Genomic DNA, 26,773 nt, shown 5'->3' with positions numbered 1-26,773 from the left:
TTCACTTATTTATTAAAGGGACTTATATAGTGCTGTCTAGTACAGTATATTGTACATTCACACCAGTCTCTACCCTCAAGGAGCTTACAATCTAGGATGCATGCTAATCCTCTCATGGCCCTGCTTGCTGAAACCTGGCATTGCATGCTATTGCGGAGTTTGTGATCTATTATGACCCCCAGATCCTTTTCCTCCTTGATTCCCCCAGAGGTTCTCCCCCTAGCTGTTCCGAGACTCCCACTGTCAATCACAGGCAATGAACCAATGAGGAGAGAGCGGGGGGCCCTGTCTTATGGATACACCAGTGCCCCCATAGCAAGCAGCTTGCCATTGGGGTGACTGGTCAAGGGGGAAGAGCCAGAAGCGCCGACGGGGGACCCGAGAAAAAAAGATCAGGGCTGCTCTGTGCAAAACTAAAAAAAAAAAAAAAGCCAAACCTTTAATACCACTCTACACCTTATCCGCTCATCCTTCTATATCTAGGTCTTCTTATAGAGTTGTTTTATCCTGTTGTGAAATAATTGCCTTTCTTAGCTTTGTATCATCAGCATGTAGCATGACTTTTGTTTTGCATATCTCTATATTTAGCTCAAAATTTCAATATTGTGATACAAATATTTACAATTAAATTTTACTTTTACAAATCTGAACTTGAAATGTTTAACTTTGTATTTTACATTTGCTATACAGACATTACCTGGGTTACAAGCAAGATAGGTTCAGTAAGCTTTGTTCTTAAAGTGGTTGTAAAGTCAGAAGGTTTTTTATCTTATTGCATTCTGTGCATTAGGATAAAAAGCCTTCTGTGTGCAGCAGCCCCCCTCCGCCCCTCTAATACTTACCTGAGCCCATCTCTATCCAGCCGCTGCTGTCAATCAAATTCAGTGAACCAATGAGGAGAGAAAGGGGGGCGGACTTGAATGGACACAGGAGAGAAAAGGGGAAGGTTTGAATGGACACAGGGAGCAGTGGCTCAGGTGCCCCCATAGCAAGTTGCTTGCTGGGGGGGGGGGGGCACTCACCAGGAGGGAGGGGCCAGAAGCACTGAGGAGGGATCTGAGAAGAGGAGGACATGTTTGTTATTTTTACCCAAAAAAAAAAAAAAAACAAGACTTTACAATCACTTTAAGTTGAATTTGTATGTAAATCAGAACAGGTACATTTTTTGAATATAACTCCAGCCACAGGTTTTAAAGCATAGGGAATGGTTAACACCCCTGTAAGGTTTGTTTTGCTGTCTGTGCCCCTGTTCAGAAGATTTCACCTCACTTTCTTTGCCTGTGACAATTGTATTTTGAACATTTTGGGTTGTTGTGCAAACAAGAATTGGTAATAAAGCTTCAGTGGGGACACCTATTCCCATGATAACGCTTAGCCCCCGTTCACACTGGGGCGACCTGTCAGGTGACCTGGTCGCCTGACAGGTCGCCGTAGGTCGCCTGGCATAGAGAAGCTGTGGACCCGTTCTAATAGGAGCGACACAAGTCCCTCCGACTTAGAAAAAGGGTCCGGAGCTTCTTTGGGGGCGACCCGGAGCGACCTGCATAGACTTCAATGTTATGAAGTTCGTGCCGGCCGCTCCGAGGTCGCCCCGGGAAGTCGGATCACCCCAGTGTGAACGGGGCCTTACAGGAGTGAATTTCCCTTCCTAGGAGTCCATTTCCTCTCACTTCCTGTTGTCTCCCTCCATTTGTAAGTATGAGTTGTATGTAAGTCGGAGATATTGCCTGTATTGGTAGATCGAAAAACCCTGTCTAGAATGTAATTCGCTTCTAAAGCACCTAATTAAAAAAAAAAAAAAAAATGACCCTGATAAGACAAGGGTGTATATTTATTTAAACAGGAATGAGTTTTGGTGAATCAAAAAGACAATATTTCTATGCTGTTGTTTATAGGCATTGAAAAGTTCAAAGGTCAGTACTTTCATAGCCGGGATTACAAAACTCCTGAACCTTTCAAAAACAAAAGGGTAATAGTGATTGGTATTGGAAACACTGCAGTTGACCTGGTGGTGGAACTCAGCGCTGTAGCTAAGCAGGTATGTATTTTGATTCTTCTTAGGATGGGGTGAATCATTTTAAGTCTGTATTTTTCTAGAAACTAAATATATACTTCATAGTCAAAATGTACAAACTACAAGTCAATAATGTCACTGTCCTAAAAACAACTTGCTGCAAAATGCATCCATCTATAGCATTCAGGAGAGTGCTGAAAGGCTTTATTACCCCTATAAATTAAATTGCATGAAAATGGTGTGATTTTTTTTTTTTGAGCTTATTATTCTCTACAAGGTGGATACTTCCCCGTGTGCTCCCACTAACAGGAAAAAAACATCACTTCCTTCTGTGACAACCCCTAGAGTGACTGTCGTGGTTGTATTTTACACTAGGGCCTGTTCACTGCTAATCTGTGTGAGACTGCATCTTGTGGCTTTGCCCTCATGTTGTCTGCAATTGCATGGGTCACAGAGAAGGAGATGGCCAATCGGATTGCTTGCAGATTAGTGTTGATCTGCCATTTCCAGCAGCAGGGATCTGTATGAATGTGTGTGTGCGCATGACTTCCTAGCACACCAGTCAGCTGGCAAACTACAGGTGGTGGCATTTGCCCTGATATCATGGTAGCATGTGCGTATCGTATGGTTGTTTCCTGTGTTCAGATTGGGGAACTCTGGGATCTCATTATAATTGGCCAGCAAGGATGGCGTGAGGATGCATGATTGACAGCGATACATTGAGCATCTTAAAGGAGAAGTACAGCCAAAGCTCGTTTGGCTGTACTTCTCCTGTGGATCACAGGAGTGTAGTTCATTCTGTACTCCTGCGACCCATTTTCTGCAGACCCGCTGTCGGCTTACATCACTGAGCCACTCCAGGCTCAGGCAAAATTCGGACAATAAAGTTGGGATCTCCCCACATGCCTGGACCAGCACCCGGCTCAGTGAGTCGCTGAGAGCCTGATCTCACCACTCCTTCCCCCTCCACAGCCCAGCACTCCAGTGAGCGTGGGGTCAGGGGACCAGAGCAGAGATTGGTGACTGACAGTCAACAGCTCTCTGCTCAGGTAGCTCTGAGAACCGAGCGATCAGTGGAGTTTGATCGCTCAGTTCTCAGTGTTAGAGCTGGCGGGGACAGATCATCCACTTAGGTAAGTATGATTTTTAAAGAAAAAAAAAAAAAAAGCCCAACTCTTCTTTTAAGGCCTCCTTTGTCTGTGTACTCTCTATACCCGATCCATGATGTAGCTTCTGGCTCCTCCTGTTCTTTCTACCTCTCTAACAATTTTGGGAAACTGCAGTGTAGGAAGACAAATATAGTGCAGACTTTAAGACAAATAAGATATATATTGGCTTATTGCCCTTACAAAACTCCCCTTTAAACATACATAATAGTTAAACTATTATGTGATTATCGGAGTGCAGTGTCAGCTTCCTGGCTGGATCGGGCACGTGGGAACTCCAACAACCCCAAGCCCATCTCTAATACTCACCTGTGACCGTGGAGAGGGCCATTCATCCATGAGCAGTCTATAGTATGCCCTATATCAGTGATGGTGAACCATGGCACCCTAGATGTTATGGAACAACATTTCCCATGATGCTCAACTACACTATAGAGTACCTAAGCATCATGGGAAATATAGTTCCAAAACATCTGGGATGCCAAGGTTTGCCATCACTGCCCTATACTAATCACTTCTAATGTTTAGGAGGGTTGTTCCTAGTGTGTGAGGTTGATCATGAGTGACACAAGCATAGAGGCACCTGCCCATCCATGGGCAGCATAAAACTTTATTAGACCTCTTGTGATTTGGGGTCGATTAGTGTGGTGTTGGCTGGGAGCACTGGATTGGTGGAGGTAGGGCAAAGGATACTCTTCACAGTGGACTTTTTACTTAATAGTTTTTTTTTATTTTACATCAGAATTTGTTGCATTTATGCACTTAAATATTTACAACAGCGCAACACATCGCTTATTTATGTTTAGTGTGGAATTTGGGTATTCAGATGAGTGCTGCTGTTACCTTCATATATTTTTTTGTTTAGTGTTTGAACAATGGACCTTTGATTCTGGGTGTTCATAGCTTACATATTCAATCTGTATTGTGGTTTTGTTAGACTGGAGTATCATTTCCTAATTTGGTTCCTGGTCAGAGTATTATAGCCTACTTTCTGAATGCTATTGGAGGGCACACATGATTTTAGCACAGTGATCTTTTGGATTCATTGCATATATAGATGGCTAAAACGTATTTATCTTATTGCTTTGAAGTTAACAGTCTTCTGTACACTATACTGTAAAAAATGTAAAAAGTTAGTGCTTATAAAAACACCCATCTGTCTTTCTGACCAACAGATTTAAAATTGGCCATATACTGCACATTAAAAATTCTCCTTAAAATTTACCATTAAAAACATAGTGTGATGTTGGAAAAAAACAAAAAACAAAACCATAGTGTGAAGGGCAACCTAAAAGATCTTTTAAATTTATATTTAATCAGGTCTTCATACTTCATGGTTTAGGAATATAAACAAGAGAGTGATTTGGGATAAACAGACATCTAGAAAGAAAGATAATTTTTAACAGATTTACTAAATTCTTTAAAAATGCAACTGTAGTTTCTCATACTATAAAAGTGGTTTAGATTGTATCATCAAATTGTACCACGTGTGGCTTGCCCTAACTGCCACATGCAAAATCAAGAATGTGTGGGTGGGATATATAAGAACTGTACATCTGGCCAATAACAGCAACACCAGCCATTTGTGCACATGCAGTACCGACTAGTTATAAGGCTGTAGATACAAAAGCACCTAGGCACATTCGTTGGAAGTGCGCTATTTTTTCAGGAAGAATTCCAGAAAATTAGTCAATCTTTCAGTCTACTGCTTAAGTGCAATTAACATTTCTAGGCATTCTCTGAGTTTAAAATGTAGCAAATCTTGAATCTTCGATTTTGAGTTCAGGTTTACTTTAAGGTGGATGTTTGACAGTCCATTTGTAAGAAATAGTGTTAGGGTAATCAAGTGTGTCTCTAGCTTTCCATACGCCACCTTGTTGCTTATATCTAAGCATTCTAAAGATATATTACAACAATTTTTCTCCACTGTTTCTTAGGTATTCCTCAGCACTAGAAGAGGGGCCTGGTTGATAAATCGTGTTTGTGATAGCGGCTTACCATTCGACATAGTTATGACCACTCGCTTCAATGCCTATATGCTAAATGCTTTTCCAAAGTTTAGTAACAACTTCATGGAGAAAAAAGTCAACAACAGAGTTGACCATGACAACTTTGGTCTAAAACCTAAGCACAGGTAATGAGGTCTTCTTTTATTTATTCATATTACCTAGTTCAGGTCCCCCCCCCCCCCCAAAGCAATTTTACTACAGGGCGGGAGCTGTGCGCCAGATCACCTACATAAACGTTTTGCCGCTCTTCTAGGCAGGTTGCGCACATGGGTACCATTGGGAGGCCAGCAGTGGGTACCGTAGACTGAATGTTCGCCGGCACCCGCCGATGATCGAGGAGAGAGGCAGAACAATGCTCTGCCTATGTAAACAAGGCGGACATTGAGTCTACGGTACCCACTGCTGGCCTCCCGATGGTACACAGGGAAGGCATGGATCCTGTGTTCCTGATATGCAGGGACATGGATCTGTGCCTTACCCTAGTAAAAGCACCTCCCCCAGTTTAGAAAAAAAACACAGGCTAGGCACACATTTAACCCTTTGATGGCCCCTTAGGTTTACCTCCCTCCCAGCCAATGTCATTAGTACAGTGACATATTTTTTAGCACTGATCACTGTATTAGTGTCACTGGTCCCCAAAAAGTGTCAAAAATGTCAGCTAGCATACACTCTTAGGCTCCTTCAAACATACCTTTTGGGAATTTAAGCAACTTTCTTTGGTATTGAGCAAGATATTCTCTATAGCCTCAGCAATATCAGGCACTCCCTTAAACCTAACAATGCAGATGTGCCTTATTGGCCCTCCAATACCAGGCGATTTACACTAAGAGGAAAGGTTAATTCACACTATTTGTGTGCTGACCGTATGGGATATTGCTCTACACTGGAAATCCCTAATTGTTCCCTTATCTACAATTTTGGATAGAGTTGATGGGATCATGGTAATGGAAAGGATCCTATATACTTTACAGCAGGCATCACTAAATGGCGGACTGCGGTCCAGGTCCGGACCCAGTAACAGTCCTATCTGGACCGCAGCCTCGCTGAGTAATTAACTATTTGTCCTCTCCCACCGATGGCTCGCCTGCCTGCCACTGCCCCTATCATCCCCAGTTAGGAGCCCAACATGGGAGACGCGGCAGGTCTGTTCCTTTCACAACATTGCAGCACTCCCCCCTCCTTACCTCTACCTTATTCATACAAGACAGGAAGAATGACAGGTCTGGACTAAGGGCAGGACTCTGTGATGAGGGGTCCGTGATTGAGGGGGTCTGTGTTTGGGGGGGGGTCTGTGATGAGTGGTCTGTGATGTGAAGGGAGGACTGAGGACACTAATGTAAGGGCATGTACACGCTTGTGCAGAGATCTATGATTTTCTGCACTGAGGGACTGTGATGTGCACTGGAGGCTGTGATGTGAAGAATCTGAGTCATAGCACCAATATGACATTTGGACCTCAGCTGCAAGAAAATTTTACTGACCGGACCCCCGTGAATTTTATTCAGGGCCCCTGCTTTTCAGGATAAGATGCACCTGTTTTCTTGTAAATGGGATGCATGGAAGACCCACTGTCATATACTTGTACATTGAACAAACATGTTTACTTTAACATAGGTTAAATGCTTAGTGCCATTGGGTGCTCTTTTGATTTTCTATTTGCCTATATGTGTTAATTTACTGATTTGGATGCTCTGAAGATTCTCTATATGCTTCTAAAATGTTGTTTTCTTTATGGTAAAAATGTGTGAAATATGTTAATCTTTTGCATATTGTCATGATACTATGTACTATACATGCCTTAATAAATAGTTTGTAAACAAAAAAAGAAAATATCACTTAGTGTCCAATTGTCTGCTGCAATATCGCAGTCCCGCTAAAAGTTGCTGATTGCTGCCATTACTAGTAAAAAATAAATAAATATCCCATAGTTTGTAGATGCTATAACTTTTGTGCAAAACAATCAATATACGCTTATTGGGATTTTTTTTTTTTTAACCACTTAAGCCCCGGAAGATTTTACCCCCATTCCGACCAGGGGGTATTTTACGACTCGGCACTGCGTGACTTTAACTGACAATTGTGCGGTCATGCAATGTGGTACCCAAACGAAATTTACGTCCTTTTTTTCCCACAAACAGAGCTTTCTTTTGGTGGTATTTGATCACCTCTGCGCTTTTTATTTTTTGCGATATTAATAAAAAAAGAGCGAAAATTTTGCAAAAAAATGACATTTTCAACTTTGTCTTTTAAAAAATATCCAATATACTCAATTTATGTATTTTTTTTTGGCCAAAATATATTTAGCTACATGTCTTTGACAAAAAAAAATTCAATGAGCGTATTTTTATTGGTTTGCGCAAAAGTTATAGCGTCTACAAACTATGGTGTAAATACAGAAATTTACGCAGCTTTAATTTTTGACTGCCTATCTCATTTCATGAAGTGCTAAAATGGCAGGGCAGTACAAAACCCCCCCAAACTACCACTTTTTGGAAAGTAGACATCCTAAGGAATGTTCTGAGAGGCATGTTGAGCTCATTGAATATTTCATTTTTTTGTCACAGGTGTTTGAAAAATGACTAAAAATTTTTTTTTTTTTTTTTTTACACAAAGTTGTCATTGAAATGATATATTGCTCACACATGCCATGGGTATATGTGTAATTACACCCCAAAATATATTCTGCTGCTTCTCCTGAGTACAGGGATACCACATATGTGGGACTTTTTGGGAGCCTAGCTGTGTACGGGACCACAAAAACAAATCCCCACCATCAGAATTTCAAAGGGCGTACATTTTTCATTGCATTTTCTCACTACCTCTAACGGTTTAGGAGGCCCTGAAATGTCAAGATACCACAAAACCCCCCCAAATGACCCCATTTTGGAAAGTAGACACCCCAAGCTGTTTGCTAAGAGGCATGGTGAGTCCATGGAATATTTTATATTTTACCACAAGTTTTGGGAATATTACTATTTTTTTTTTTTATTTTTTTTTTTTACACAACGTTGTCACTAAAAGATAAAATTCTCACACATGACATGGGTATATGTGGAATTACACCCCAAAATACATTATGCCACTTCTCCTGAGTATGGGGATGCCCCATGTGTGAGACTTTTTGGGAGCCTAGCTGTGTACAGGACCGCGAAAACCAATCAACACTCCCAGGTTTTCTAATGGCGTAAATTGTGCATGTCACCTCTGCACTACCTGTCACAGTTTCGGAGGCCCTAAAATTCCAAGATAGCACAAACCCCCCCCAAATGACCCCATTTTGGAAAGTAGACACCCCAAGCTATTTGCTGAGAGGCATGGTGAGTCCATGGAATATTTTATATTCTGCCACAAGTTCCGGGAAATACATATATATATATATTTTTTTTTTTTTTTTTCACAAAGTTGTCAGTAAATGAAATATTGCTCACACATGCCATGGGTATATGTGAAATGACACCCCAAAATACATTCTGCTGCTTCTCCTGAGTACAGGGATACCCCATGTGTGAGACTTTTTTGCAGTCTAGCCGAGTACAGGTCCCCGAAAACCAGTCCCCGCTTTCAGGCTTTCCAAGGGCGTAAATTGTTGATTTCACTCCTGACTACCTATCACAGTTTCGGAGGCCCTAAAATTCCAAGATAGCACAAAACCCCCCCAAATGACCCCATTTTGGAAAGTAGACACCCCAAGCTATTTGCTGAGAGGCATGGTGAGTCCATGGAATATTTTATATTTTGCCACAAGTTCCGGGAAATATATATATATATATTTTTTTTTTTTTTTTTCACAAAGTTGTCAGTAAATGAAATATTGCTCACACATGCCATGGGTATATGTGAAATGACACCCCAAAATACATTCTGCTGCTTCTCCTGAGTACAGGGATACCCCATGTGTGAGACTTTTTTGCAGTCTAGCCGAGTACAGGTCCCCGAAAACCAGTCCCCACTTTCAGGCTTTCCAAGGGCGTAAATTGTTGATTTCACTCCTGACTACCTATCACAGTTTCGGAGGCCCTAAAATTCCAAGATAGCACAAAACCCCCCCAAATGACCCCATTTTGGAAAGTAGACACCCCAAGCTATTTGCTGAGAGGCATGGTGAGTCCATGGAATATTTTATATTTTGCCACAAGTTCCGGGAAATATATATATATATATATTTTTTTTTTTTTTCACAAAGTTGTCAGTAAATGAAATATTGCTCACACATGCCATGGGTATATGTGAAATGACACCCCAAAATACATTCTGCTGCTTCTCCTGAGTACAGGGATACCCCATGTGTGAGACTTTTTTGCAGTCTAGCCGAGTACAGGTCCCCGAAAACCAGTCCCCACTTTCAGGCTTTCCAAGGGCGTAAATTGTTGATTTCACTCCTGACTACCTATCACAGTTTCGGAGGCCCTAAAATTCCAAGATAGCACAAAACCCCCCCAAATGACCCCATTTTGGAAAGTAGACACCCCAAGCTATTTGCTGAGAGGCATGGTGAGTCCATGGAATATTTTATATTTTGCCACAAGTTCCGGGAAATATATATATATATATATATTTTTTTTTTTTTTACACAAAGTTGTCAGTAAATGATATATTGCTCACACATGCCATGGGTATATGTGAACTGACACCCCAAAATACATTCTGCTGCTTCTCCTGAGTATAGGGATACCCCATGTGTGAGACTTTTTTGCAGTCTAGCCGAGTACAGGACCCCGAAAACCAATCATCGCCTTCAGGCTTTCCAAGGGCGTAAATTGTTGATTTCACTCCTGACTACCTATCACAGTTTTGGAGGCCATGAAATGCCAAGACAGCACAACCCCCCCCCAAATGACCCCTTTTCGGAAAGTAGACACCCTGAGCTATTTGCAGAGAGGCATGTTGAGTGTTTTGCAGATCTCACTTTTTGTCACAAAGTTTTGGAAATTGAAAAAAGAGGAAAAAAAATGCATTTTCCTGTTTTTTCTTCATTTTCCAAAAAAAATTAGAGCTGCAAAATACTCACCATGCCTCTCAGCAAATAGATTGGAGTGTCTACTTTGCAAAATGGGGTCATTTGGGGGGGGGGTTTGTGCAATCTTGGCTTTTTATGGACTTCAAAACTGTGATAGGTAGTAAGGAGTGAGATCAACAATTTACGCCCTAATGCCCCATACACACGTGCAGATTATCTGCAGACTTTTGTCTGCAGACTTACCTTTTCTATGTAGTGCAAGGGCCTGCCGGATTGCATACAAATTGAAAGTGTTTAGGTTTGACCTCATATTATATGGTTTTGGTAAGTCTGCAGACAAAAGTCTGCAGATAATCTGCACGTGTGTATGGGGCATTAGAAAGCCTAAAGGTGCGCATTGGTTTTCCGGGTCCTGTACGCGGCTAGACTGGCAAAAAGTCTCACACATGGGGTATCATTGTACTCAGGAGAAGCAGCAGAATGTATTTTGGGGTGTCATTTCACATATACCCATGGCCTGTGTGAGCAATATATCATTTACTGACAACTTTGTGTAAAAAAATAAAAAAAAATAAAAAAAATTTTTTTCCTCGAAACTTGTGGCAAAATATAAACTATTCCATGGACTCACCATACTTCTCAGCCAGTAGCTTGGAGTGTCTACTTTGCAAAATGGGGTCATTTGGGGGGGTTTTGTGCCATCTTGAAATTTCAGGGCCTCTGAAACTGTGACAGGTAGTCAGGGGTAAAATCAGCAATTTACGCCATTAGAAAACCTGAAGATGTGGATTGGTTTTCGGGGGCGCGTACACAGCTAGGCTCCCAAAAAGTCTCACACATGTGGTATCCCTGTACTCAGGAGAAGCAAAAGAATGTATTTTGGGGTGTCATTTCACATATTCCCATGGCATGCATGAGCAATATATCATTTAGTGACAACTTTCTGTAAAAAAACAACAAAAAAAAAAAAATAATAATTTTCCCGAAACTTGTGGCAAAATATAAAATACTCCATGGACTCACCATGCCTCTCAGAAAAAAGCTTTGGGTGTCTACTTTTCAAAAAGGGGTCATTAGGGGGGTGTTTGAACAGTTCCGGCATTTTATACTCAATCTTATCCACACATCACCCACTCTTCTAACCACTTGAAAACCAAGCCTTTTCTGTGCCTTTTTGTTTACATGAAAAAATATTTTTTTTTTACTAGAAAATTACTTTGAACCCCCAAACATTATATATTTTTTTAAAGCAGAGGCCCTATAGAATAAAATGGTGGATGTTGCAAATTTTTTTGTCACACGGTATTTGCGCACAGATTTTCCAAACGCAATTTTTGCGAAAAAAATACATATTCTTTTTTAATTTATTGCACAAATACACTATATAATTCCAATTTTTTTGGTAAAATTTAAAAGATGATCTTATGCCGAGTTCATAGACACCTAACATGACATGCTTTAAAAATTGCGCATGCCTGCGCAGCGACAAAAACGTATGTACATTTTTGAAAACCTTTAAAAGTCTCTACAGGTTACCACTTTAGACTTACAGAGGAGGTCTACTGCAAGAATTACTGCACTCGATCTGGCGATCGCGGCGATACCTCACATGCATGCTGCAATTGTGGTTTACATATGACACTAGACCACCGCTTGCGTGCGCCATTGCGCGCAAGCACCGGGGGTAAGGGGGGGGGCTCAATTTTTTTTTTTTTTTTTTTTTTTTCTTTTGCTTTTTTATGTTATTTTGACACCTTTCCTTTAATTTTTTTTTTTTTTTTAAATCATTTTTATTGTTATCATAGTGAATTTAAATATCCCCTATGATAGCAATCTGTAGTGACAGGTACTCTTTTTAAAAAAAATTGGGGTCTTTTAGACTCTAGATCTCTCCTCTGACCTTAACGCATCTGACCACACCAAAATTGGTGTGATAAAATACTTTCCCAATTTCCCAATGGCCCTGTTTATTTCTGGCGAAACAGAAGTCATAAAATGCTCGTAGCCTCCGGCATCTTAGGCCATAGAGATGATTGGAGCCATTCTCATCTCCAATTAGCTCTATGGTTAGATAATTGAACCACCGGCTGCACTCTCGGGTTAACCGGTGGGACAGGAGAGCCAGAGAAAAACCATGGAAGGCTGCGGAAGGCGGCGGTGGGGGGGGGGAGGCCCCTCCCACTGCATGTAAAAGCAGTCTAGCGGCCAATTACCTGCTAGAATTGCTTTTACATGTAAGCCGACCGCTGGCTGTAAAAAACGATACCAAGATGATGCCTAAATCTGCAGGCATCATCCTGGTATAACCACTCAAAGTCCAGCAACGTACCAGTACATTGCTGGTCCTTGTTTGGCATATAGGTTTTTTTTTTTTTTCATGCAGCCTGTGGGCTGAACGGAAAAAAAGAGAACCTATCAGAAATCAGCACAGGAATAATGCGTAGTATTACTCATCATTAACCGCCCAAACAACCACCCACTGAATTTAATGATGGGTATACACGACACTATCCACGTATACCAAAATAGGATTTTAACTGCAGTGCTGAAATCAGAAAATCACCACAGCTGCTATCAGCAAAGGTATCCATATATGCTGAGCGCAAACGCTGTTTGTGTCAGAATATATAAAATCAATGCGTGGTAGCCGACGAGGGACCTGCAAGAGAAACAGGTCACAAAAGAATGAAAAAACAAACAAAGGACATTGAAAAAAAGTGTAGTAGGAAGGAGTAGAAGGACATATAAAATGACTGACAACAACAGTTTTTGGATTTTCATCATTAACCGCCCAAACAACCACCCACTGAATTTAATGATGGGTATACACGGCGCTATCCACGTATACCAAAATAGGATTTTAACTGCAGTGCTGAAATCAGAAAATCACCACAGCTGCTATCAGCAAAGGTATCCATATATGCTGAGCGCAAACGCTGTTTGTGTCAGAATATATAAAATCAATGCGTGGTAGCCGACGAGGGACCTGCAAGAGAAACAGGTCACAAAAGAATGAAAAAACAAACAAAGGACATTGAAAAAAAGTATAGTAGGAAGGAGTAGAAGGACATATAAAATGACTGACAACAACAGTTTTTGGATTTTCATCATTAACCGCCCAAACAACCACCCACTGAATTTAATGATGGGTATACACGGCGCTATCCACGTATACCAAAATAGGATTTTAACTGCAGTGCTGAAATCAGAAAATCACCACAGCTGCTATCAGCAAAGGTATCCATATATGCTGAGCGCAAACGCTGTTTGTGTCAGAATATATAAAATCAATGCGTGGTAGCCGACGAGGGACCTGCAAGAGAAACAGGTCACAAAAGAATGAAAAAACAAACAAAGGACATTGAAAAAAAGTATAGTAGGAAGGAGTAGAAGGACATATAAAATTACTGACACCACAACAGTTTTTGGATCCTTTTATTTTTCTTTCTAACTGTTCCTTTACTTCTTGATTTGGGAGGGACTGCGATCATCTGCGATCTTCTCTTCCAGCTTGGGTCTCTCAAAATGTCGATGGACATCCAACATCCTTCGAGACCCTGTGTTTATGTGCCCTACACTGTGTCGTGCTGTACCCTACGCTAATAATCCACTAGTGTATGGTAGCGCTCGAAACATTCCCCGATGCAGAGACCAGGTTGGTCAGGACATTTGGGACAATAATAACGGGTGTCACGCCTAAATCCGCGCTTGCTACAGACACGACATCTTCTTTGGGGCCATCTTTGGGTAGGGGTACTCGGGAGGACATGTGAAAAATGCCTCTCATGCAGCCGGCTCACTGCATCTGGAAGGGGAAGTTGGGCAGGCATGCCTCCTGGGTACAGGTAGGCAAGGATGATCTCTTCCTGGAATTCCCGGAAAGATCCAGTTCGTCCTGACGCCCTGTATAGGACAAAGGCGTTCAGCATAGCCAATTGGTATAGGTAAACAGACACTTTTTTGTACCAGCGTCTGGCTTTACGGGCAACTAAATACGGCGCCAAAAGCTGGTCGTTAAGGTCCACCCCTCCCATGTTAAGGTTATATTCGTGGACACAGAGGGGTTTCTCCACAACGCCAGTTGCCGTAGGAATTTGGATCGTCGTGTCTGGGTGAAGGGAGGACAGAACATAAACATCCCGTGTATCCTTCCACTTCACCGCAAGTAATTTGTCCGTTTTCAAGCAGGCTCTCGCCCCCCGACTAAGACGGGAATCTACAAGCCGTTGGGGGAAGCCCCGGCGATTAGGTCGCACGGTGCCACATGCGCCAATTTGTAAATCAAGAAGGTGACTAAATAGTGGCACGCTTGTATAAAAGTTGTCCACGTACAAATGGTACCCCTTTCCGGATAAGGGTGACACCAAGTCCCAAACGATCTTACCGCTGCTCCCTATGTAGTCTGGGCAGTTGGGGGACTCCACACAGCTATCTTTTCCCTCATAGACCCGGAAACTAACTGTATAGCCTGTGGCCCTGTCACACAATTTATACAGTTTGACCCCGTACTTGGCACGCTTGCTGGGGAGGTACTGTTTCATAGCAAGGCGGCCAGTAAATTTAATCAGGGACTCGTCAACGCAGACAACTTGTTCGGGGGTAAACAAGGCTGCAAACCGCTGATTGAAGTGGTCTATGAGGGGCCGAATTTTGTGGAGCCGATCGTATGCAGGGTCTCCCCGAGGACGACAGAGTTCATTGTCGCTGAAATGCATAAATCGCAGAATTTGCTCGTATCTCGTCCTGGACATAGAGGCAGAGTACATGCGCATATGGTGAACTGGGCTAGTGGACCAATATAGCCGCAATTCACTCTGTTTAGTTATGCCCATGTGGAGGGAAAGGCCCAGAAAGATCTTAAATTCGGAAACCGTTATAGGTTTCCAGCCGAATTGTCTGGCAAGGTGTGAATTTGGGTTGGCGGCGATGAACTGTTGTGCATACAAATTTGATTGATCCACAATAGATCTGTAAAGATCTTCCGTGAAGAACAGCTCAAAAAAGTTCAGGGGCGTAAAACCAGCTGTCTCCACGTGGATTCCAGGTTGGGCGGTGAATGGGGGAAGTACTGGCGCTGTAGTATCGGTGGGTTGCCAATTAGGAAATGCCAGCGCATCAGGGAGGGCACTATGGGCTCTACGGGCCTGTCTTCGAATACGCGGTGGCTGCGGGCCACTACTTGTGCTAGCCACCGCACCAGCTTCAACTGCACTTAGGGGACTCGCCACGTCACCAGGTCTTACTGCAGTGCTGGTTGTACTAGGTCCAGGTTGTACTAGGCCGCTGGCGCTTGCCAGGTCGCCAGAAGGATGAGCGGCACTAGTACCCACACTCTGCTCCATACGAGCACCCTGCGATTCCTGCATCACAACAACTTCAGAATGGGGTCGGGTACGCCTGGGTCTAACAGGGACCCATCTGTCGTCGGAGCTATCTGTCAGGGAGCCGCTGCCGTCATCAGGTTCATATACTGACACTAATTCGGTCATTGTAGCTTCCCCTTCGCTATCAGATGACTCGGTCAGCATATAACTGAGAAGCTCTTCATCCCTGTACGAACGTTTGGTCATTTTGGCAACTAAATTTACTCGTACAGTGATGCGACTCACAGGTAATAAAAGCACCTGGTTGTCGAAGACTATTTCAAGCGCTACAAAAAAAACTGCTAATGCTAGCAGGGATCAGGCCTGACTCTGCTAACACAGCGGTTTTGTGTCTTGTGTTTTTTTGCAAGTGACAGTAATCTATTGATTACTACACTTGCCTGGGTGAAAGGGTTAAACGCAGGTGCTGGCCGGAATCAGTACTGATCGTGCAAACACCGCGTTTTGGGAACCCTAAACTATGGGGGCGCTAGTATAGTTCTGATCAGATCAGATATTGATCTGTTCAAACACTATACTAGAAATGGAAGTGTAGGTGCGTGCGTGCGTGCGTGCGTGCGTGTGTGGCAATCAAGGGGTTACTTCTAAACTATGCGCTGGGGATCTGGGGGGGGGTGGCGGGGACCCTAAACCTCCTTTGGGAAAGAAACTAGCTAGCTAGCGCAACCTCAAGTCACAATGACACCAATACAAAATACAGTAAAAACAGTATATTATGTGTGTATTAGTGCTAATGTGACAGAGGGTGTAGGGGTTAACGGGATGTGATCAGGGGGGGATCAGGGGTTTAAATCTTTATTGGAAGGGACTGGCGGGTATCCTAAGGATAAAAGGAACGGTGGCAAGCGCTAAACCTGGTCACAAGTCACACTTATACGGGTATATAGAAAATGCTATATACTGTATACAGTGTGCGTTGTGGCAGGGGGTGTAGGGGTGATCAGGAGGGGATCAGGGGATTAAATCTTTATTGGGCGGGTGGGGGGGACCCTAAACCTGCTTGGGACACAAACTTAGTCGCCTGCGCTAATTCTGATCACAATGACACTAATACAAAAATACAAAAACACAGTATATTACGTTTGTATTAGTGCTGATGTGACAGAGGGTGTAGGGGTTAACTAGCGGTGATCAGGGGGGGATCAGGTGGGATCAGGGGCTTAAATCTTTATTAGGGGGGGGTGGCGGGTAATTCAAGTGGAAAAAGGGGGGTCGCAAGCGCTAGACCTGACCACAAATCACACTTATACGGGTATATAGCAAAATGCTATATACTGTATACGGTGTGTGTTATGGCAGGGGGTGTAGGGGTGATCAGGGGGGGGTCAGGGGCTTAAATCTTTATTGGGCGGGTGGCGGGGACCCTAAACCTTCTTGGGACAGAAACTTAGTCGCCTGCGCTAATTCTGATCACAATGACACTAATACAAAAATACAATAACACCGTATATTGCGTTTGTATTAGTGCTGATGTGACAGAGGGTGTAGGGGTTAACGGCGGTGATCAGGGGGGATCAGTGGGTTAAATCTTTATTAGGGGGGGGTGGGGGGTAATTTGAGTGGAAAAGGGGGGGTCGCAAGGGCTACACCTGTTCACAAATCACACTTATACAGGTATATAGGTATATGCTATATGCTGTATATAGTGTGTGTTGTGTCAGGTGCTGTAGGGGTTAATTGGGGGGGCGATCGGGGGTGAAATGTGCCTATCTAACTGTGTGTGGGTGTGCTTGGTGCAGTACTCACAGTAAGATGTGCTCTCCTCTCACGCTGGATCCAAAAAGACCGTTGTGGGGGGAGGGCACATCTCCTCTAAGCCTGTGTTTACATTTCACAGGCTTAGAGGATGATCTGATTGGGCAGGACCGATCAACAGGTCCAGACCAAAAATGATTGGCCTGGACCTGATGACTGATCGGTTCTGAACCCAATCGAGTCATCATCGGCGGCGGGGACGCGCGGGAGCGCGCACAGGGCCGGCAAATTGTGCTGACGTAGGCCTACGTCAGTTTGCCTGGCCGGGGCTGAGTGCCGACGTAGATCGTCGTGCGCCGGTCGTAAAGTGGTTAACAAAAAATATGTTTGCCCTAAATTTATGAGGAAATGTGATTTTTTAAATTTTTTAGATATGTTTTACAGCAGAAAGTAAAAAAAAAAATAAAAAAAAAAAAAAAAAATATATATATATATATATATATATATATATTATTATTATTATTTTTTTTTTCAAAATTGTCGGTCCTGTTTGGTTTTATAGCACAAAAAATAAAAAACACAGCAGTGATTAAATACCACCAATTCGGTACAGCGTGGCAAAACTGCACAATAGTCAGTTAAAGTAACACAGTGCCGTATCACAAAAAATGCCCTGATCATGAAAAAGGGTAAATCTTTGGGAGGTCAAGTGGTTAAAAAGGTCTCAGAAGAGATCAGAAAAGTAAAACCGGAGATGGACGATATGAAAGATGAAACATTCTATGCCAAGCAATTTAACAATCTTCCCACACTGAGAAAGGATGTCAAAGAGGGTTTTCCTTGATAACGTAGATTATTATTATACTGGTTCATTTCCCAGAAGTGAAACCCCCCAGAAGCCCTATCTTTGCTGGAGGGCCAAATTTAATATCAAACCTACTCTTCCACTTAGCAAAGGTTTTGGTTCTATTATATACCCAGAGGTTTGACACAATATCCCTTTTGGAGAGGGCCATTTCTCAGAACCCCATCCCTAAAACAGATCTACATTTAGAGACACTGCTTTGAAAGAATTGGGATTAACAGTAATATGGAGGAACAGTATAATCCAAAGCAGCATCTTTAACCTGACCCCACCCCACCACCATTGGGGGTTATTGTATTCTGATAGCCAGTGGCAGCAGCAGTCAGCCCAAACAGTGACAGTGACTGCAACTGATTGGATGCAACCCCTGTTCAGCTGCCAATCTTCTGCTAGGTTCCCTTGCTTTTTCATTTAAAGGCTTTTGGGTGGGAGGGGGCTGACAGGGGCAATTAACAAAGTGAATTTCAGTGTATTTTTCAGGAAACGGGTGAAATTCCCACATTGGCCAAGTTCTCCTCAAACAATATTAGAATATGTTTAATACAAAAGCTACCATTTTTATTAAAATACAATATGTCTCTGCTTATATATATATTTACAGATTTTTCGGTCAGCATCCAACAATTAGTGATGATTTACCTAATCGCATAATCTCTGGCAAAGTGATAATGAAAACGAATGTGACATGTTTCACTGAGACAGATGCCTTTTTTGAAGATGGGACAATAGAAAAAGACATTGATGTGGTCATTTTTGCCACGGGATATGATTTTTCATTCCCTTTCATTGACGAATCTGTTATAAAGGTTGAACGTAATGAAGCGCCTTTGTATAAAATGGTGTTTCCTGCAAATCTGGAAAAGCCAACGATGGCTTTTATTGGTTACATCCAACCAGTTGGTGCTATAATGCCACTCTCTGAGATTCAGGCTCGCTGGGCAACAAGAGTCTTCCAAGGTAAGGAGTAATGCAATTATTCATCTATTCATCAATGTTTAATTATTGTAATATGATTAAAGCTGAACTCCAGGCAGATATAAAATAAAATGAAATGAAGGCAGCTCTGTATATTTTTAAAAATACAAGCTGTGTAAATACTAAAATTTGATTCTGTATTGACCTAGTCTCTATACAGCAGAGTTCAGACTTAGGCAGGCCATACACAGACAGTGCTGATGCAGGAATCCTTCCAGCCGAGCCATTGTCTTCTCCTCAACTTGGTACATTAAGCCTACCCACACATGGTTCAGCTGGGATTCAGACCGTCTATGGCCGACCTCAGAGACAGAAGCAGCACAAGGAGCCAGTCATTTGTGCTGCAGTGCAAGGAGCACGCTGATAGGAGGACAGAGATAAGCTCCTCAGCTTGCTGCTTCTCCTTTCACTGTCCAATTACAGGTTGGGGCTTAGGAGGCTGCATGTACATTTTACAAAATGTGGTATAGCTGCTTAAAGGGTAACTTCACTTTCTCAAATTAAACATTTTTTATATATATATATATATATATATATATATATATATATATATATTGTATACAATTGCGACACAAGCAGGGCTGCTGTTAGAAATCATGGGGCCCTATACAGCCTACCTGACAGGGCCCCCTTACCCCAGCCGATAGTGACTGAGGACATATATTTATCAGTCCCTTTTCTCTGTAGCCTCAGCTGCACAGATGAATGACTAGGATGCCCTCTAAGGCTTCCTGCTCATTCACAAACAGAAGCATAGCAAACACTATTTACTATGCCTCAGTGATGAATGGACACAGGAGTGATTGGTTACCCATCGTTCACTGTGTTCCTTCAGGATTGGAAGGGGCCATTAAATTACATACTTACTGGCCCTTTCCCCACTCTTAATCCTGAAACCCACAGCAGCTTCCGGCAGGAGAGGAGGGAAGCCAGCAGTGCTGCGGAGGAAAGGTAGGGTGACCAGACCTCCCTGGTTTCTGGGGACTGAGCACACTTTCCCCAGACCAAGTCTGTCCCCAGCTTTCAGGTCGGATTAACATAGACAGGGCATCCCACGCTGGCTGAGAAACAGCCTGGTGGCTTGGATGCCGACGCCCCTTGCTGAACGATCTCACTGCTTCTCCTGTTCAGTGGAGCAGAGGCAGAGAGGAGAGAAGAGGAGAGGCAGAGCCAAAAATTGACTGTGTGGAGGGCTGCAATAAGACAGCACAGCCGGACCTTCTTTGCTCGGGCCCCCATATTGAACTGATGGGGTCTGGGCCCAGTACAGGAGGGCTGGCTGTACTGCCTTATCAGCGGCCCTGGACACAAGTCATATTTTAATTGAATTTTATTTAAAATTACCCTCTCTTTTCAGTCTGCAGTGCTGTTGTAAATTGTTTGTAAAATGCAATGCACTATGGCAACCAGGAGGTGTTCTGTACTCAGATGGTGTACAAGCACGCCCCCCAGAAATTTATTTTTGTGCGTGGGAGATTGGCCTACTGATTTTCCCAGAAGTCTGCATGAAGACACATACCTCCCATATGTTTGAGATGGGAAAGCCTGACACTTTTTAGCAAAAGTATGTAGGCATAGGAAACACCCCCTGTCATGCCCCCTTAAAGGAGAAATTTACAAAAAAATTATTAGTTAAACCCACAAGTGCTTTTTTTTATCACTACTTTTCCTTTATATTGGGACGAACAAAGATCCCTGAGGTTAATACTGAGAGTTTGGCTGCTGTCACTGGAGATGTTTATCTCTCTGAAAGTGGCCCACGAGTCTCATAAACCATAGTAGCCTGGAATGATGGATGGTGCCTGGGAACTAGCTGAAGCCTGAATGTTCTATTAGGCCATTGATTGTAATCATGCTGATTTAGACCTCTAATTTGAGGGTCTACTGTTTTCGGTAAGCAGGCTTCCCCCTTCACATTGGTGCTAAGTGTGCATGCACATCTATCTCAAAGCAGCTGGTGTGGGAATTCTACTCTATCTATTGATTTTATATTTGGACTTTTTAAAATTAATTTGTATGTCTCCTGCTGGTTTTGTATGTTTGTCCACTGACAAAGAAAAAAACAGTTAATAGTTTATTTTAACAGTGAGAGACAGAATAACAAAATATAAAAAAATATCCAGAAAAACACATTTAAAAAAAGTTCTGAATTAATTTGCAATTTAATGAGTGAAATAAGTGTTTGATCCCCTATATATCAGCAAGATTTCTGGCTTCCAGGTGTCTACTATACAGGTAACAACTCCTCAAAGGGAGTGCTCCTAGTCTCAGCTTGTTACCTGTGTAAAAGATACCTGCCCACAGAAGCAATTAATCAGATTCTAATCTCTCCACCATGGCCAAGACCAAAGAGCTGTCCAAAGATGTCAGGGACAAGTTTGTAGACCTACACAAGGCTGGAATGGGCTACAAGACCGTCACCAAGCAGCTTTGTGAGAGGGTGACAACAGTTGGTGCGATTATTCGCAAATGGAAGAAACACAAAATAACTGTCAACCTCCCTCAGTCTGGGGCTCCATGCAAGATATCACCTCTCGGAGTTTCAATGATCATGAGAACGGAGAAGAATCAGCCCAGAACTACATGGGAGAATCTTGTCAATGACCTCAAGGCAGCTGGCAACATAGTCAAGAAAACAATTGGTAACACACTATGCTGTAAAGCACTGAAATCCTGCAGTGCCCGCAAGATCCCCCTGCTCAAGAAAGCACATATACAGGCCCATCTGAAGTGTTCTAATGAACATTTGAATGATTCAGAGGAGAACTGGGTGAAAGTGTTGTGGTCAGATTAGACCAAAATCAAGCTCTTTGGCATCAACTCAACTCGCCGTGTTTGGAGGAGGAGGAATGCTGCCTATGACCCCAAGAACACCATCCTCACTGTCAAACATGGAGGTTGGAACATTATGCTTTGGGGGTGTTTTTCTGCTAAGGGGACAGGACAACTTCACCGCATCAAAGGGACGATGGACGGGGCCATGTGCCGTTAAATATTGGGTGAGAACCTCCTTCCCTCAGCCAGGGCATTAAAAATGGTCAATGGATGGGTATTGCAGCATGACAATGACCCAAAACACATGGCCAAGGCAACAAAGGAGTGGCTCAAGAAGAAGCACATTAAGGTTCTGGAGTGGCCTAGCCAGTCTCCAGACCCTAATCCCATAGAAAATATGTGGAGGGAGCTGAAGGTTCGAGTTACAATATGTCTCAAAACTTTAATGACTTGGAGAGGATCTGCAAAGAGTGGGACACAATTCCTCCTGAGATGTGTGCAAACCTGGGGGCCAACTACAAGAAATGTCTGACCTCTTTGGTCCAACAAGAATTTTGCCACCAATTACTAAGTCATGTTTTGTGAAGGGGTCTAATACGTATTTCACTCATTAAAATGCAAATCAATTTATAACTTTTTTGAAATGCATTTTTCTGGATATTTTTGTTGTTATTCTGTCTCTTACTGCTAAAATTAACCTACCATTAAAATGATAGACTGATCATTTCTTTGTCAGTCGGCAAACGTACAAAATCAGCAGGGGATCAAATACCTATTTCCCTCACTGTATATATTGCTTTATATTGGCTTTTGAAATTTAGAAATGCAGCAATTTAGAAACTGGATGAAAGGTTTAACACTGGGAAACACTTTTTGAAAGATAAAACATACATTTTATATACCGCTATATAGATCAGACCAAATTGAGGGACAAATGAGGAGGAAAGAGGGACAGAGGAACTTTGTTCCAAATCACAGACAGTGCCTCAAAATCAGGAACAGTTAGCGCCGGTTCACATTGCAGCGACGCTACTTCGCACCGCAACCTCCGAGGTCGCGGTGCGAGCAGCGCGCCGCGACCTCGGAGCGGCCGCCATGGACTTCATAACATTGAAGTCTATGGCGGTCGCCTCCGGGTCGCCCCAAAGAAGCTCCGGACCCTTTTTCTAGGTCGGAGCGACTTGTGTCGCTCCTATTAGAACGGGTCCGCAGCTTCCCTATGGGAGGCGACCTGCGGCGACCTGTGAGGCGACCAGGTCGCCTCACAGGTCGCCCTAGTGTGAACCGGCACTTAGGAGTTATGCACAAGTGAGATTTTGGGCATCTCCTACCACAAAAATGTAATTTTTGGTGAGATACTCCCAAAGGAAAATCACATCTAAAGGGATAGAGACCCTACCACTTTCCTTATTAGAGTCCTGCAAGTGCAGCAGCTGATTGATAATTCTAATATCACTCTTATACAATTTCACTTGGCACATGGACACAGATAAATAAACAGCTATTTATTCAGGATAACAAATGGTTGGAATCCGCACCAAAGTTTGGTAAAATCGCAGCGAAGTACATAAATCACATAGAGGGGAATGTTTTTTTTTTCAACAAAAGTGGAGTTACTCTTTACGTCTCAGAACTAGATGGCTAGAAATATAAATCCTTTGGCAGTAAAACAGATTCTTTATATGTATTGTATCTGAATTTAGCTGTTTGCCTGGAGTTTAACCACTTTAGCCCCGGAAGGAAACAAAAAGAACGACAATTTTGAAAAAATAACAATATTTTTCACATTTTTTTATATGAAATTCTCAAAAAAAAAAAGTAAAAAATCTAAATGTTTTAACATTTTAGGCCAATTTGTTTTCTGCTACATATTTTTGGTAAAAATAAAATCACAATAAGCGTATTTTGATTGGTTAGCGCAAAAGTTATTGCGTTTACTAACTACGGGAAATATTTATGTCATTTTTATTGTTTTTTTTTAACTAGTAATGGAGGCGATCTGCGATTTTCTTTGTAATTGCGACATTGCAGCGGACAGATCGGACCCCTGACTGACATTTTTGACACTTTTGGGAGTACCAGGGACATTTTTACAGTAATCAGTGCTATAAATATGCACTGTTACTGTAAAAATGACACTGGCAGGGAAGGGGTTAACTTTACTGGTGATTAAGGGGTTAAGTGTGTCCCTAGGGGCGTGACTCTAACTGTCAGGGGGTGTGGCTTGTGATGTAATCACAGAGACATGCGATCCTACATAGCAGAATCACATAGCCTCTGTAATTACTTTAATGAGAATGACAGACGGCTGTGTTTACATCAGCCATCTGTCCTTCTCTCACTGCAGCGGGAGATTGCGAGTGGCCGACGGCCATCGGAGCCAGGGGCGGGAGCTCCCTAGCTCCTCCCAGGCTAGCGCCGTACATGTACGGCACTTTGCCTGGGAGCGTCAGACTGCCGCCGTACAACAACGTACAAATAAGACTTTCTTTTGGTGGTATTTGATCACCTCTGCATAAACAAAAAAAGACCGACAATTTTGAAAAAAAAAACAATTTTTACTTTCTGCTATAAAGCATATCCAATGAAAAATTGAAAAAAATCTAATTTCTTCATAAATTTAGGCCAAAATGTACTCTGCTACATATTTTGGGTAAAAAAATCCCAATAAGTGTATATTGATTGGTTTGCGCCAAAAGTTATAATGTTTACAAACTATGGGATATTTTTGTTTATTTATTTATTTTTTACTAGTAATGGCGGTGATCAGTGACTTATAGAGGGACTGCAATATTGCAGCAGATAGTCCGACACTAACTGACACTTTTTGGGGACCAGTGACACTAATACAGTAATCAGTGCTAAAAATATGCACTGTCACTGTACTAATGACACTGGCTGGGAAGGGGTTAAACATCAGGGGCAATCAAAGGGTTAACTGTGTGCCTAGCCAGTGATTTGCTGTACTGTGGGACCTGCTTTTACTAGGGGAAGACATGGATCCGTGTTCCTGCTTTGCAGAAACACAGGATCCATGTCTTCCCTGCTGTCAGAACGCTAATATGACTTGTTTACATACGCAGACAGCCGTTCTGCCTCTGTGCTTTATGATTGGCGGGTGCTGGTGGACATTGAGTTCACAGTACCCGCAGATCAGCTCCCACTGTGTATAATCACAGCGGGAGTGGCCTCCAGGGGCACGCATGTGCGCCCCCTACCCGGAAGTGTCGGATCAGCACTGACAGGCGGCACTGTACAGGTCGGATCACGTACTTTGTACGTGGCCCAAGGCAGCAGTGTCACCTTACCGCCATATATATAAGTTATAAGACCGGCAAATGGTTAATGAATTCCCACTCCAGGATACTTTTACCAAAACTGCCAATCATTCTTTTTCTCATCAAATTCTCATCATAGCTCCACCTATTGTTCCCTTATATGCTGATGTGATGATGTCAGCAATATCCCAGGTTAAAATAAATGGGCTGTCCTATGTGCGAATCTTGAAAACATGCAAAAAAAAAAACACTAGTGTGAATGGAGGATTAAAGGTAATATATATACTGTATATTAAATATTATGTAATAAATATTATGTTTAACTACTTCCGGTCCGCGCTATAGCCTAAAGACGGCTGCAGCGCGGACTCACATTTTCGGGAGGCCGTCTTTAAACGGCCTCCCAGACACAGGCTCCCCGCGCGCTCCCGCGAGTGCGCATCGGGGAAAATCTGCGTTGGCCGTGTCCCTTGGACACAGCCAATCACAGATCGTGGTAAATGGCCAATCACAGTGGCCATTTACCACGTGATCGGGCCGTGCGATGAGAGATGATCTCATATGTAAACATATGAGATCATCTCTCATCGCCAGCGCTCCTTCCTCACACAGAGACTGCAGTGTGAGGAAGGAGGAGAGCCGATCAGCCGCCGGGGACACAGAAGAATGTAATCAGGGCACTGATCACCAGTGCCCTGATTACACAAGGTAAAAAACATACACAAAGTGCCCACCATCAGTGCCCACAGTGCCCGCCATCAGTGCCACCCATCAGTGCCCATAGTGCTGCCAGTCAGTGCCCATCAGTGCCTGCTCATCTAGACACTGATGAGCACTGACTGGCAGCACTATGGGCACTGAGTGTGGGCACTGATGGTGCTGCCCATCAGTGCTCATCAGTGCCGCCCATCAGTGCTCATCAGTGCCACCCGTCAGTGTCCATCAGTGCCATCCGCCAGTGCCCATCAGTGCCGTCTATCAGTGCCCATCAGTGCCGCCTGTCAGTGCTGCCTCTCAGTGCCCAGCAGTGCCACCTCTCAGTGCCACCTCTCAGTGCCACCTCTCAGTGCCCAGCAGTGCCACCTATCAGTGCTCATCAGTGCCGCCTATCAGTGCTCATCAGTGCCGCCTATCAGTGCCACCTATCAGTGCCGCCTATCACTGCTCATCAGTGCGGCATATTAGTACCTCCTCATCAGTGCCCATAAGTGCCACCTCATCAGTGCCCATAAGTGCCACCTCATCAGTGCTCATCAGTGCCGCCATCAGTGCTCATCAGTGCCACTCGTCAGTGTCCATCAGTGCTATCCGCCAGTGCCCATCAGTGCCGTCTATCAGTGCCCATCAGTGCCGCCCGTCAGTGCCGCCTCTCAGTGCCCAGCAGTGGCACCTCTCAGTGCCACCTCTCAGTGCCCAGCAGTGCCACCTATCAGTGCTCATCAGTGCCGCCTATCAGTGCCGCCTATCAGTGCCACCTATCAGTGCTCATCAGTGCGGCATATTAGTACCTCCTCATCAGTGCCCATAAGTGCCACCTCATCAGTGCCCATAAGTGCCACCTCATCAGTGCCCATCAGTGCAGCCTATCAGTGCCCATCAGTGCAGCCTCATCAGCGCACATCAGTGAAGGAGAAAATGTATTTATTTTCAAAATT

The 26,773-nt window shown here is 43.3% G+C and overlaps 1 protein-coding gene across 1 annotated transcript in view; it reads left to right on the top strand.

Moving 5' to 3' along the window:
* LOC309561354 (flavin-containing monooxygenase 5-like) overlaps positions 1–26,773 on the top strand; it is a 64,006-nt gene that overhangs the window by 29,767 nt on the left and 7,466 nt on the right. Inside the window, exons 4-6 of the mRNA XM_082265226.1 lie at positions 1,896–2,038; positions 5,118–5,314; positions 18,692–19,047. Coding sequence (XP_082121352.1) covers positions 1,896–2,038; positions 5,118–5,314; positions 18,692–19,047 — 696 coding nt within the window. The remainder of the gene's footprint in view (positions 1–1,895; positions 2,039–5,117; positions 5,315–18,691; positions 19,048–26,773) is intronic.

Source organism: Pelophylax lessonae (assembly GCF_965119305.1).
Source record: "Pelophylax lessonae genome assembly, chromosome: 8".
In the NCBI taxonomy this organism is placed as follows: domain Eukaryota; kingdom Metazoa; phylum Chordata; class Amphibia; order Anura; family Ranidae; genus Pelophylax; species Pelophylax lessonae.
This window is presented reverse-complemented; position numbering and strand designations above follow the sequence as displayed.